General features: G+C 47.9%; 1 protein-coding gene across 1 annotated transcript; it reads right to left on the bottom strand.

The window, feature by feature from the left end:
• Nucleotides 1-4,269: 4,269 nt before the first annotated feature.
• Nucleotides 4,270-6,881, bottom strand: LOC124648991 (GDSL esterase/lipase At1g28580-like). The gene is made up of 4 exons (XM_047188677.1): nt 6,248-6,881; nt 5,951-6,166; nt 5,417-5,845; nt 4,270-4,619 (listed from the first exon to the last, which is right to left on the bottom strand). The coding sequence occupies exons 1-4, from the start codon at nt 6,492-6,494 to the stop codon at nt 4,381-4,383; spliced, it is 1,131 nt and encodes a 376-aa protein (XP_047044633.1). The 5' UTR covers nt 6,495-6,881; the 3' UTR covers nt 4,270-4,380.
• Between the last annotated feature and the right edge of the window lie 4,550 nt (nt 6,882-11,431).

Here is an 11,431-nt window from a genome sequence, read left to right as displayed (position 1 = left end):
GCTTCTATCTATGCAGAAAAAACGATTTTGACCCGTCGGTGGTCTACAATATGTGTACAAGATCAGAAAACTCACGTTGTCGTCGCCCGTGGACACACCGGACGTGCTGCGGAACACCTGGTGGGCGCTCCTGCTGTCGCCGCTGAAGAGGCTGCGGGGGAGGCCGGTGCCGTTAGTCACAAGGCTGGCGTTGCTGCCCGGAACGTGATGGCGAAGATCTGGCGACGCTTTGAGGTTGGGGAAGCGAAAGGTGCCGCTGCCCCTCGGCGTTGAATGCGGTGAGAACGTCGCATTGGGGTTGACGGTGTCGCTCTCGGCGTACTCAGGGGAGTAGCGGGCGCGGCCGTCCATCTAGGAGACTAGGACAACCGCATCAGTGGGAGCGACGGTGCCTCCGCGAAGTACCCGGTGACGGGGGTGAGCCGCCCAAGCTAAGGCACACTTCGGCCGCGGTCGCCGCTTTCGCAGCCTCGGATTTGTGCGCCTTAGCAGCGAGGCGGCGCCTTCTGCAGTCGGTCGTGATGAGCGTGCATCGGCGTTTCTCCTCATCCCACGCTTCCTGCGACATGCTTGTCGGCTTCTCCTTCGGCGCCATCGTGTGTGGCTTCGCCGGCGCATTCACTGACTTCACTGCAGCTCTCTTCTTCGGCGGCATGGCGGCGGCGAGGGTTTTGCGATGATGGTTTTGCGCGGCGGCGAGCGTTTTGCGTGGCGTGAACTGGACGGGCGCGGGAGATGGAGCGACGGGTGATAGAAATGAGCGGCGGACGGGAGGGGAATACCCTTAAAAATTGTAGGATTTGTGTTTCTATGCGGCCAAGCGGCCCCAACCGCGAAAACCGTTGTGCCCCTTGGCGCTGGCGCGCCCGATTCGTGCCCTTTGCGAAGGGACCGGCAGAGGGTTGCTGGCGTTTCTATTGGGCTCGAAACCGCGCCGGCGCTTTTTAAAACGCACCGGTATAAGCCTAAAAATCGCGTCGGCCTTCAAATAGCTATCGAGACCACTATTAGAGGGGCGCCGGTGGAGATGCTCTCACGGCAGTTTTGCTTCTCGGCGAAACAGGCCAAGCACACTTCAACGTCTCCAGCCAACGCCCCTTCATGGCTACTGCTGTTTACACGCGTGCAATGATGCGTCTCAGCGACACCCACGTCATCAACCCACGATCATGTGAATGTGATGATGAAACGTACCTGAGTTCAGGTAGCCAGCAGGTAGGGGTAGGATTGGTTCGCCCGAGTCAGGCCTTTCGATGGCAAAAGTGATAATAAACCATGGCTTTCAATGGAAGAAATTTTATGAAATCCTTCTTCGGAAAGTGATTTTGACACTAGGTCAGGTTTACTGCAACTTCCGTCTCGTAATAAGTGACTTAAATTCGTCTAGATTGGGTTGCTTACTTGGTTGTTGCTTGGTTCTTTTGGAGAAACATTCTATAGTGCACATAGTATGGTAGTATAAATAGTATGGAAGTTTATATGGCTTATATGATTTAATAATGTCGTGCGAGTAGTTGTCATGTATATTTTTGTACTTTATAAATGATTGATGATGTTTTCTAGTTGGTGCACTCACTGCGTGCAGAGGCCACAAAAGAATGTTTGGCTACTTGCACCCATAACACATGTAGTACCACTAACATTGGTAGATGAATCAAAATGTTTAGCTGTCTTGCAATATCTAAGCTACACATTGGTTATGTGTACCAATCCATGCAGAGGTTGGAGGTGAGATGAAGATGGAGAAAAAGAACTACACACATTATGTGACTCTTTGATTCACATGATCCAAATTCTTGCAATATTAGAAACAAAAACTCATGATTGTGATATTCATTTGAATCATACAAGATTTAGAACTCTGTACAAGAGGTTGGAGTGGATGCAAATTTTCCTGTGAAATGATGTGCAAGGAAATCCTTATGAAAAATAATTGTAGGATTCAATCATATGATTCAAGCAACCAATATAAGAAAAACTATTCAAAAAAATCCAATCCCCCAAAGTTTCTATGAAAATCATTTGAATCCAAGAGCCCATGTGTATCATTTGAATCCCCCAAAGTTTCCTTGCATATATATACCTCTAGTACTCAAACACATGGTCAAATAGTAGCAAGCAATATACGTAAAATAATTGTAGCAAAAATAATTTAAGACTATTTAGCTTATCAACAATGTGTGTTGTAAAAACGAGTGTCAACATCACTTGCATGTTTGTTTTTGTATGGCAACATGCCCTGTAGACTGACTCGTGGTACGACCTAGGTTGTGGGAGTAGGAGAGTGTATGGTTTTCTCAAAACTTCCGCGGCCTGTTTATTCTAAAGGGTTTTCAGGGGTATTTTGGAGGATTAGCTAGAATCCTTATGATTTTTATTATTATTACAATCGTTTGATTCAAACTGAATCCTGTAGGATTTTTTCCCTACGGATTGCGATGGTGTTTTTTCAGTTAAATCTATCTATGTTTATTGTGTGAATGGGCATACGGTTTTTCTTACAAACTACTTATGGAGAATTAAGGTACCGCTGAAGGTAAAGATTTTCGTGTGGTTTTTTTATTAAAAAATAATTCTTACTAAAGATAACCTGGCAACCAGACGATGGGATTGGCGTACTAGGTGTGTGTTTTGTGATTCTCATAAAACTATTAACCACCTTTTTATTTCATGTCCATTTGCTCCTGTAATTTGGAGAGTACTCCACTTCATTTATAATAGTACTCCTCCAGCTGATGTAACAAATTAAATATGTTTGGTACCTAGCTAAATGGGATAGATAAACAAACAAAAGCTCTAATTCGTGTGGGAGTTTGTGCTTTAGTTTGGGCAATGTGAAATTGTCTAAACGGTGTTATTTTTAACAGACATGCATAACCGAATTTCTTTCAGGATATACATAGGGTGGCTTCTTCAATCGACATGTGGTCTTACTTTCTTCCTTTGGAGCAGCGGGAGCCTATAGATACTGGCTGTAATTCTCTGATGGTGGTCGTACGTGCTATATTCAGCTAGGATGGATGGCAATATTCTAAGCAAATTTAAGATCGTAGAGGCATTCTTGTTCTCTTTTTTGATGGCTCATTTTTGCTACTACTTTAAGTGATCCGTGAGATGTAAAACTTGTACTTATGAATTTTGCAATAATATAAAGGTCACGTGCAACGCTCCGATGGAGAGGTTGGGGCGGCAATGCTCCGATTTTGAAAAAAAATCATGGGATATTAAGCATCCACTAAAATCTCTTGGAAATATTTCTTTGGTTTTTCTATGCCGCAAGCCATGCACCAAAATTCCGTAGGATTAAAATTGTCATGTCATTGCAACCATGTAGTTTATACACTCTTGTGATTTTAGAATCCTATGAATCAAATATGCTTACAGATTTTATTGAGAAGCATTTGTTGTCAGAACCAACAACAGTATAAGCTTGCATTCCGTTTTTGTGAGGGTGCCTCAGTTAAAAAGTGTAAGAACATGTGCCCCCCTGTTTTTAGGTTTCAACCATAACATGTGCCTCAAATCAACAAATGGGCTAATTCACATCTACTTTGTTCAGCTTTTTGCTATGTGGTTACCTTTATTACTCATAAAATCGAGTTCGCAATCTTAAATCACTTTTTGTGCTGTGCTCGGGGTGGACTAACTCATATGCATGAAAGAACCGACAGCAAGTTCACATTCACCAACAGGTTTCAACTGTCCCCTAAAAACACAATGTTGGATTTGTAATCTAGAGGTTTCTACTCCCTACCTCCTTTGCTTCGAAAACACGGTGCATGTGGCATGGAGTTACAACGTGAAAAAGGGTGGTCATCTCCGTTGAGAAGTAAGACAGTTGTGTGGCGGCGGAGAATAGACCATGGCGACTCAAGAAACTGCCTCGGCCTCCCCCTCTCTTTTTTGCGCGGTTATTAAAATTACAACCTCACATGACTGTTTTAAGCCATGTATGTTGGGTTAAATTGATTGTTGAACCCATCACAGACCATTTGTACTTGCCTTGAACGTATAGTGCAATGTGTTTTTTATCAGTAAACATGGCAACAAGTTGAATGAGAAATATGCAATTTCTGTTCATCCTTTATCCAGAACAGATTTGGCAGCGCAGTGCCCAAAAGAACACAACAACAACAAGCCTAACGAATTTACTTGCCAATATACAACCAACGAATATATCGCACCAACTCAAATCACGACACATTTCGCGCGCTAACCGGCGTCAAAAGATTCAGGGTCACCTTCCCGTGACACAGCCTATGTAACTTTCTAGTAAAGCCAAAAAAAACCCAAAAAACACACGCACACACGGATTATACCAAGGTGTAGTTTACAATGTAGAAATGGACTATGTATGGTATCATGTGTGTTGTTGTTAGGTTAATAGACCATGTCGTCGCGGAGAAGGCTGGCGATGGGCGGGTGCGCGTAGGGGCCCTTGAGCCAGGTGTTGGCGATGAAGCGGTAGGGCGCCTCGGTGAGATGGATGCCGTCCCAGCTGACGTGCGAGTCAGGGTCGTCGCACGTCGTGGCGCCGGGCAGGCCACACGACGCGCTCATGTTGTAGTTGTACGGCCCGCCGCCGCCGCAGCACGCTCGCAGGGCTCCCCTCCGGTACCCTGCAATTCACCGCAACTTACCGCGTCAGATTACGCATTATTCGACTTGTGGTAATTATTTGCAATTACTACTTGCAGCCCCAAACATTATCACAAGTAACTTTGGAAAAAAAACTTGGACAAATGCTCTGTTTTTCTCTGCTTTTTTTAGTACCTTTATTATGAGGTGTCTTTGGATGATCAATGTGTCACATGTGTGTGCTATGTGATCACAACTCACATGCCATTTGGGTGATGATCAGTTGAGCGCGCTAAAGCAATTGGCATTTTCTGTGTCTAATAATCCATGGAAGTGAAGCCCCTACAGTGCCCAACTTGGGCTGAGCAGGGATGGGGAATGGAACCCAGTGCCAGAACAGCAATCTCTGCTGCGTGTTGGTGGGTGGAGCTCACTCACAAGCAGGCCCTGCTCACAACGATGTTGCTCTGGCCTCTGACACAGGCGTATCTACAGCACCATCACTCATTCACTCCTAGGAACACTACCTCTGCTGCTGCACTCATCAGGCCCAGCCTCGCCCCGAGATCCTCGCGCGCCCATCGCACAATCAATCACTCACTACAGTTACGGTCGGTCGTCATCCTGCAAGCTCGTACTAGTAACGTCGCATGGGGCAAAAATTCATGTACCTGTCGAACCTGAAACTAACGCCCATAATGGCCGCCACTGCTCCTGACACGGCGGCACTAGCTACTCCCCTGTGTCTATCTATCTCATCGTAATAGCAGAGAAGAACAGAGCAGTGCCATGGGAGTACTAGGAATCAATCAGAGGAAGAAGAAGACAGCTGACATACCGTAGAGGTGCGGCGTCCTGGCGAACTGGATGTAGGGCGTGTAGTAGTCGGCGTAGATGATGCGCGCCTCGGGCCGGCGGCGCTGCAGCTGGTCCAGCGCGATCCGGAGCATGGCGTTGTGGTACAGCGCGACGCTGTTGAACTTCTTGAGGCACCCGGTGCGCGGGTCGTAGTCTGACCGGTCGTCGGTGGCGTACATGGTGAGCGTGATGGGGATGCAGCCGGCGGGGAGGTTCCCCGGCACCACCACGTGCCGCGCGCCCTCGTCCAGGATCGCCTCGATGCCGCCGATCATGGACGCCACCACCGCCGGCACCATCTCCGTCTTCACCCTCTCCAGGGTCCACTCCGCCTTCCACGCGAAGCTGTAGTCGTTGCCCCCGAACTCGCCGAACACGAACAGGGCCTTGCCGAACAAAGAACTGCACTCTGCATTTCCATTTATTTCGGGTTTTAGGACATGTATGTAAAAAAGAAACTCGGAACATGGAGGATTGACAGCAGCGGGCGTCGTTCATTAATGAATTGAGTTACCTTGCGGTGATGAGCAGATTGTCTTCTTGACCTCCTGGAACCACTCGAGCTGGCAGTTCATGGAGGTGTTGAAGGGCGGGATGCTCCACACGTTGTTGTCCCTGAAGTACTTGAGGTCCAGCGCGGTGGCGCCCATGACCGCGAAGTTGGCGCCCTGGGTGAAGTTGGTGCCCTTGTTCGCCGACGGCGGCAGCAGCGGCACCCCCAACGCCTCGGCTGCAGCCACCCCATACATAAATCAGTCAAACCCTCTATTCGATTCAGGAATTCAAACGGAGTGCATATAGTCGGACGTACCTAGGAAGTCGATGACGAGTCGTCCGTTTGAGCATCGCGCGTAGGGCGGCGGGAACTTGGGCATGTTGGGCAGCTTGCCGGAGTTGATGATGACGAAGTTGCCCGTGTCGGAGAAGGAGTCGCCGAAGCTGAAGATGGCGTTGTAGTAGGGCGGCAGCGGGTCCGCCAATGTCTCGGCCGCGGCGGCCAGACACAGACACAGGAGGAGGACGCACCACGACGGCGACCCTCTCGTCCTCCGCTCCATGGCCACCAGATTAAGTTGGCACCTCGCCAAACAATGTGCCCAAGGAAGAGAAGGAGAAGTAGAAGTAGGACGGCTAAGAGACAGAGCTGCTTAGGGGATTGTTATATAGCAGGGCAAGGCACATGGATCATCACAGCTTACAAGGTGGTGCTGGTAATTATGCTACCCTGTTAGAAAAAGAATTTCCTCTCTCTCTTCTTTGTTAGTGGGCGGCCTATGATGGGCTAAGCCAAGCTGTGGATTACTTCTGGAAGGAAGGATGAACAAGGGAGATTAAATGGAGGTTTTGTTTGGGTGCATGACATGACTTTGACAGGAAGGTGGTTCAAGACAAGGAACACATGCCTTGCTTGCTCGGTGGGTTTTTCAGGGAGCGCATGTGTCGCCTGGGGACAGCTACACGGAAGGGATATGTTACTTATCTAGCTTCTTAACCATAATCTACTACTAGCCGTTAAGGGGGACAGAAAACATTTCGTTACTGTTGGGAAAAGGCACATACATGAACATGAACATGAACGCATGCATTTTCATAATCTTGAGCGCACTACTGAAGGGCAAAAAGAATGCTCAAGATTCCTCCTTGCCATTGTTATATGTTTTCTAACTCGAGGTTCATCTGGACAGGACCAAGGGTGGAGTCAAAGGGAAGATGGAATCATACGGCGCGCAGCAGGGAGAGGGGCAGCACTAACGCTCCCCAGATAGGGCTGAGAAAATTAGTATTGGGGATTTGGCCATCTCCATACCTCCATCTGTACATCTCCATCCCTGTTCATGGCCAGCCACCACGACGTATCTCTCTCCCCCCGATCGTGCTGTGCAAATTGTAGATCGGGCCGCATCGCCTGTGCCGTCGACACCTACCTGCCAGTACAAGGAAAGGTCTTTTGTCAAGGAAAAGTCTTTACCTATGCGACGTGCGCGAGAACCTTTATCCATACTCCATCTGTTTCATAATTCGATTCTAGTTCAAATTTAAACTAGTACAATCAGAGCCTCTTCAGCGGTTAGACCATTCCGAACATCATTGGTGTCTATTTCAGTATGTTTGGTTTAGAGTTATTCGTTTGAATCTGATGGCCTTAGCGGCCCGGCGCACTTTGGTCTGACCCGTCCATATTGCTATAATTTCATCTCATCTTCAACACAATCTCTTCATATCTATAGAAACAATAAAGTTCAATCAAATTAATATAAATAGCTTTGTGCATTTATTACATCCAGATAAACGACATAGTTCAAATGCAATGTTGTGCAGGAAATAACATAACATAGTTCATAATTAAACAGCTAAAAATAAGATGGAATGGCTACTCCTCATTCTGCTCATGGTCTGCCAATGCACACTGATGCTCGATCAGATCCGTCCAAAGATGATTCTGAATGTGGCTATCACGGAGCTCAACGTGAATATGGAGGACCTCCTCAAACGACGAACCTCTAGGTTGTGGTTCAACTTATTCTCCTTGAAATTTCCATCCTTGGTTATGAAGGTTGTCATCGTGAACTTGCTCAAGGATCATGTTGTACATGGACACACAATAGGTCATCACCTCCCATATGGTATGAAAGTTTCATGTTCTAGCAGGGCAAACAATAGCCCTCCGAGTTTGGAGCACACCAAATGCATGTTCTACATCTTTTCCTGCATGCTTTCTATTGTTTGGCAAACCTCTTCTCCTTATCTCTTGAGGATCACAGATCATGTTCACTAGTGCGGCCCAACTAGGATAAATGCCATCAAATAGATAATATGACTTATCATATGCATCGCCATTGATCACATAGTGAACCACTAGAGCATTGCCTTCGATTACCAGAGAGCAGTGGTGGAACTGAGGCAAACTATACGCACAATGACAAGGCCAGATCTTGCCGCACTAAACCTTGCTACTAATCACCATGCTAAGACTAATTTCCAATGGAGAGTTGTTGGACGAGCCCGGGCAGCCGCCCAGGGTCGTCGTCACCGACGCCTCGTAGAATAGTCAAGAACAAGTCTCTGGAAGCGGTGCCGGAACAAATTTGGCATGAAGACCAGCTTCGTGGGGGTGGAAGTAGTGCCGCTAGAGCCGGTACTGGCCAGACTCTCGAGTGCGCGTCGCATTGGCCCTGCGAGCCTCGTCGAGCCCCAGTGCACCGGCTTTTGCCGCCCATTATGGTCATGGATGGGGGAGGCCGCGGCAATCATGAGCTCCGAAGAGCCGTCTGACTCCTCCTCCTCCTCCTCCGACTCCATGACGATGTTCAAGAAGAACTCGATCGACTTGCTGATGTCCATATGTGGCCAATAAAAACACATCAATGGCTACTCTACATGGCTCAAACGGCCAGAAATGGAGTAGGTTTCCGTACCTCAAAATCAGTCTCGCAATTGGGCGAATAGATCCTAGACGTCGATGCCGGTGGCCAGGTCCGAACTAACGGGAGGTGAACAGGGTCCGGGGACGATACTACAACGTTTTACTTATTTTTTATCCACGTAGATTAAAAATGGTCACATTTGGTCCGTTTAGATTGGACCGCTCTGATGCGCTCGTAACACAAATTACGAAACAGAGAGAGTGATGTTTGTACCACTGGACTTAGGTGGCGGTAGGGATCGTAACGAGAAAGTTTAGGTGATGGATTAAAAAGGTGGCGCAGTAGGATGAGTGGGAGGACTGTGCGATCAGGGAGCAAAGTTGCGGAGCGTGGCCTGCGAGATTCCGGTTGGTGGAAACGGACAAGGGAAGTTTACCCGCCTTTCTCAACGGCTCACAATTTTTTCTTCGCTTTCTCACTATCTGCAACGTGTAATCGAGTACCAGTGCGGGACTCTGTAAAAGTGCTCGGTTATTCTGATTGCAGCTGTACCGATCGATGAGGATACCCGAGAAACAGAGCAGGGTACCAGTCAAATTCATCAAGGAAAAAAAATTCATGAAGGAAAGAAAGGTTACCAGAAGAATATGATGGCGCAAAGAATACTCCCAAAAGGTAAGTAAGAGTAGTACTAGTACATACATCGGCTAATAGTGTAGTATGAGAAAGATGATGATGATTACTCGGCCCATCGTCTGCCATAGCTTTCCAACACAAGCGTAAAGTACAACGAGGAACGAACAGGGTTCACCTTCACCGTCCATAGAAAACGCTAAAACTGGTAATAATCAGGGGATCAACTCGACCGATCATTCTTGATCCAAGTGATTAACTGGGACGTTCTCCGAGCAATGCTAAACCAGCTAGCAGCGACCGACAATTCCACCACACCGACCGACATTGTTTAGCCGCCCGGGCGCGGCGCCCACGTCGCCGGAGACGACGCTCCTCGTAGTATTAAGTTATTAACCAAGTTTTCTAATGGCGGACGCATGGACTTTGCCGAGGAAGCCCGTGTGGTTCCGAGCCACCGCGCGCAGTTCTTGGTTTCCACGATCGTCTCTCCCCCGCATCCCGTGGCGCATTAATCGCCGCGCTCCCTTCCCCGTCGATCAAACAAACAGATCGTGATCGATCTTCCTGCGCTTTACTGCTCAGATCGATCTTAATTAATCACCATCAATCACCGTCACATCAGATCAGATCGGCCTTCTGAAGAAGAATTGTTATGACTTTCCACTGTGCTAGCTTTTGACCTGCAGGCGAGCTTAGTGTGGTTATTTTAGCTTTACGTTGACATTCCAAGGGCTCAAATCAGATGGAGGCATGGAGCAGAGTCTCTCCGCGACGCGTAGGATGTGGATCTGTAGCTCCAGCAGACCATAACATGCGGCCTTCGGCTCCACAGCACCGCTTCTGTTGCTTCACTTCTTCCTTCCTGTCTATCAGTACTTAACCTTATGATTCCCCGTCATGAAATTAAGTAGGAGTAGCTACTGGTGTGTTCAGTGGACTAATTAGTGGACCACTAAGAAACGGACATTCCAAGTGACAAGCATACCTTTTTATAGGCGAAAACAAAATGTCTAGGTGCTACATGCCTACTACAGTGCTTTAACTTGGAGCGTTTCATGTATGGCTACCTTTCAGATAAAAATTAATTTTTCATTTCATGTATGGCTTCCCTGCAATGCATCCTAGGGCATACTTAGCAGATCCCATATAATTAGCCCTTAGATTGCCGCGTATCAATCCACTTCTTATATTTGGTGCGGTAAATAAAAGCGGTTCCTAGTCGATCCCCTTAAACTAACATTTTTCCTCGTCTAAGCCAATTCGTACTTGGAGGACAGAGAAGGTGAGAAGTTTGGTTGGCGGCCGAAGCTATAAGAAGGTTGGCCGGGCTGCGAGACAATCGACAGTCGACGGAGGAGACCGGAGAACGAAGATTCTACTCTAAACCTGGTTGTCGGTCACGCAATAAGCTTGTCGCGGTCGAAATTTCGTCGACCTTCCACGATTCTAGCGCCGCCTAGTTCTATTGCACGTGTTCTCTACAACATCTACATCCTAAGCTGCCTCCGTTTTGAAACAAATCAAGCTCGGAGTGGCTCCAATTTGGAACAAGTCGAGGCGGCGGTGACAATAGAGATATGGCTGGATTCATGCGGCAACGGCGACCAGGAAGCGAATCGGAGTGGGGCACGAGGGAGGTGAAGACTGCGGGGGTGATGGTGGAGGCTAATGGTGGTCGCCGGAGGCGACAATGCTGTGCCGGCGGGGGAGAGTGTCGGCACGGTTGTGGAGGCTAGAAGTTTTTCTATAGCGGGGGTGTTGGCGGAGGCTAATGGTGCCCGACAGAACACAGAAGGAGTAAAAAATTATACTCCTAGGGTTGGCTATATCCGGTATATACCCTATAACAAAATATTTTACTCCTCTAACCGATTTTAAGGGATAGGTTAGAGATAACCGATTTTAAGGATAGATTAGAGATGCACAGGGTTCACTGAACCACACCGCAGCCCACGCGGGCATGTGCTGATATGAGTCCCGTGTCACTTCACTTG

This window comes from Lolium rigidum, chromosome 4 (assembly GCF_022539505.1).
Source record: "Lolium rigidum isolate FL_2022 chromosome 4, APGP_CSIRO_Lrig_0.1, whole genome shotgun sequence".
Lineage (NCBI taxonomy): Eukaryota > Viridiplantae > Streptophyta > Magnoliopsida > Poales > Poaceae > Lolium > Lolium rigidum.
The sequence above is the reverse complement of the archived record's forward strand: the minus strand, read 5'-3'. Positions and strand labels throughout refer to the sequence as shown.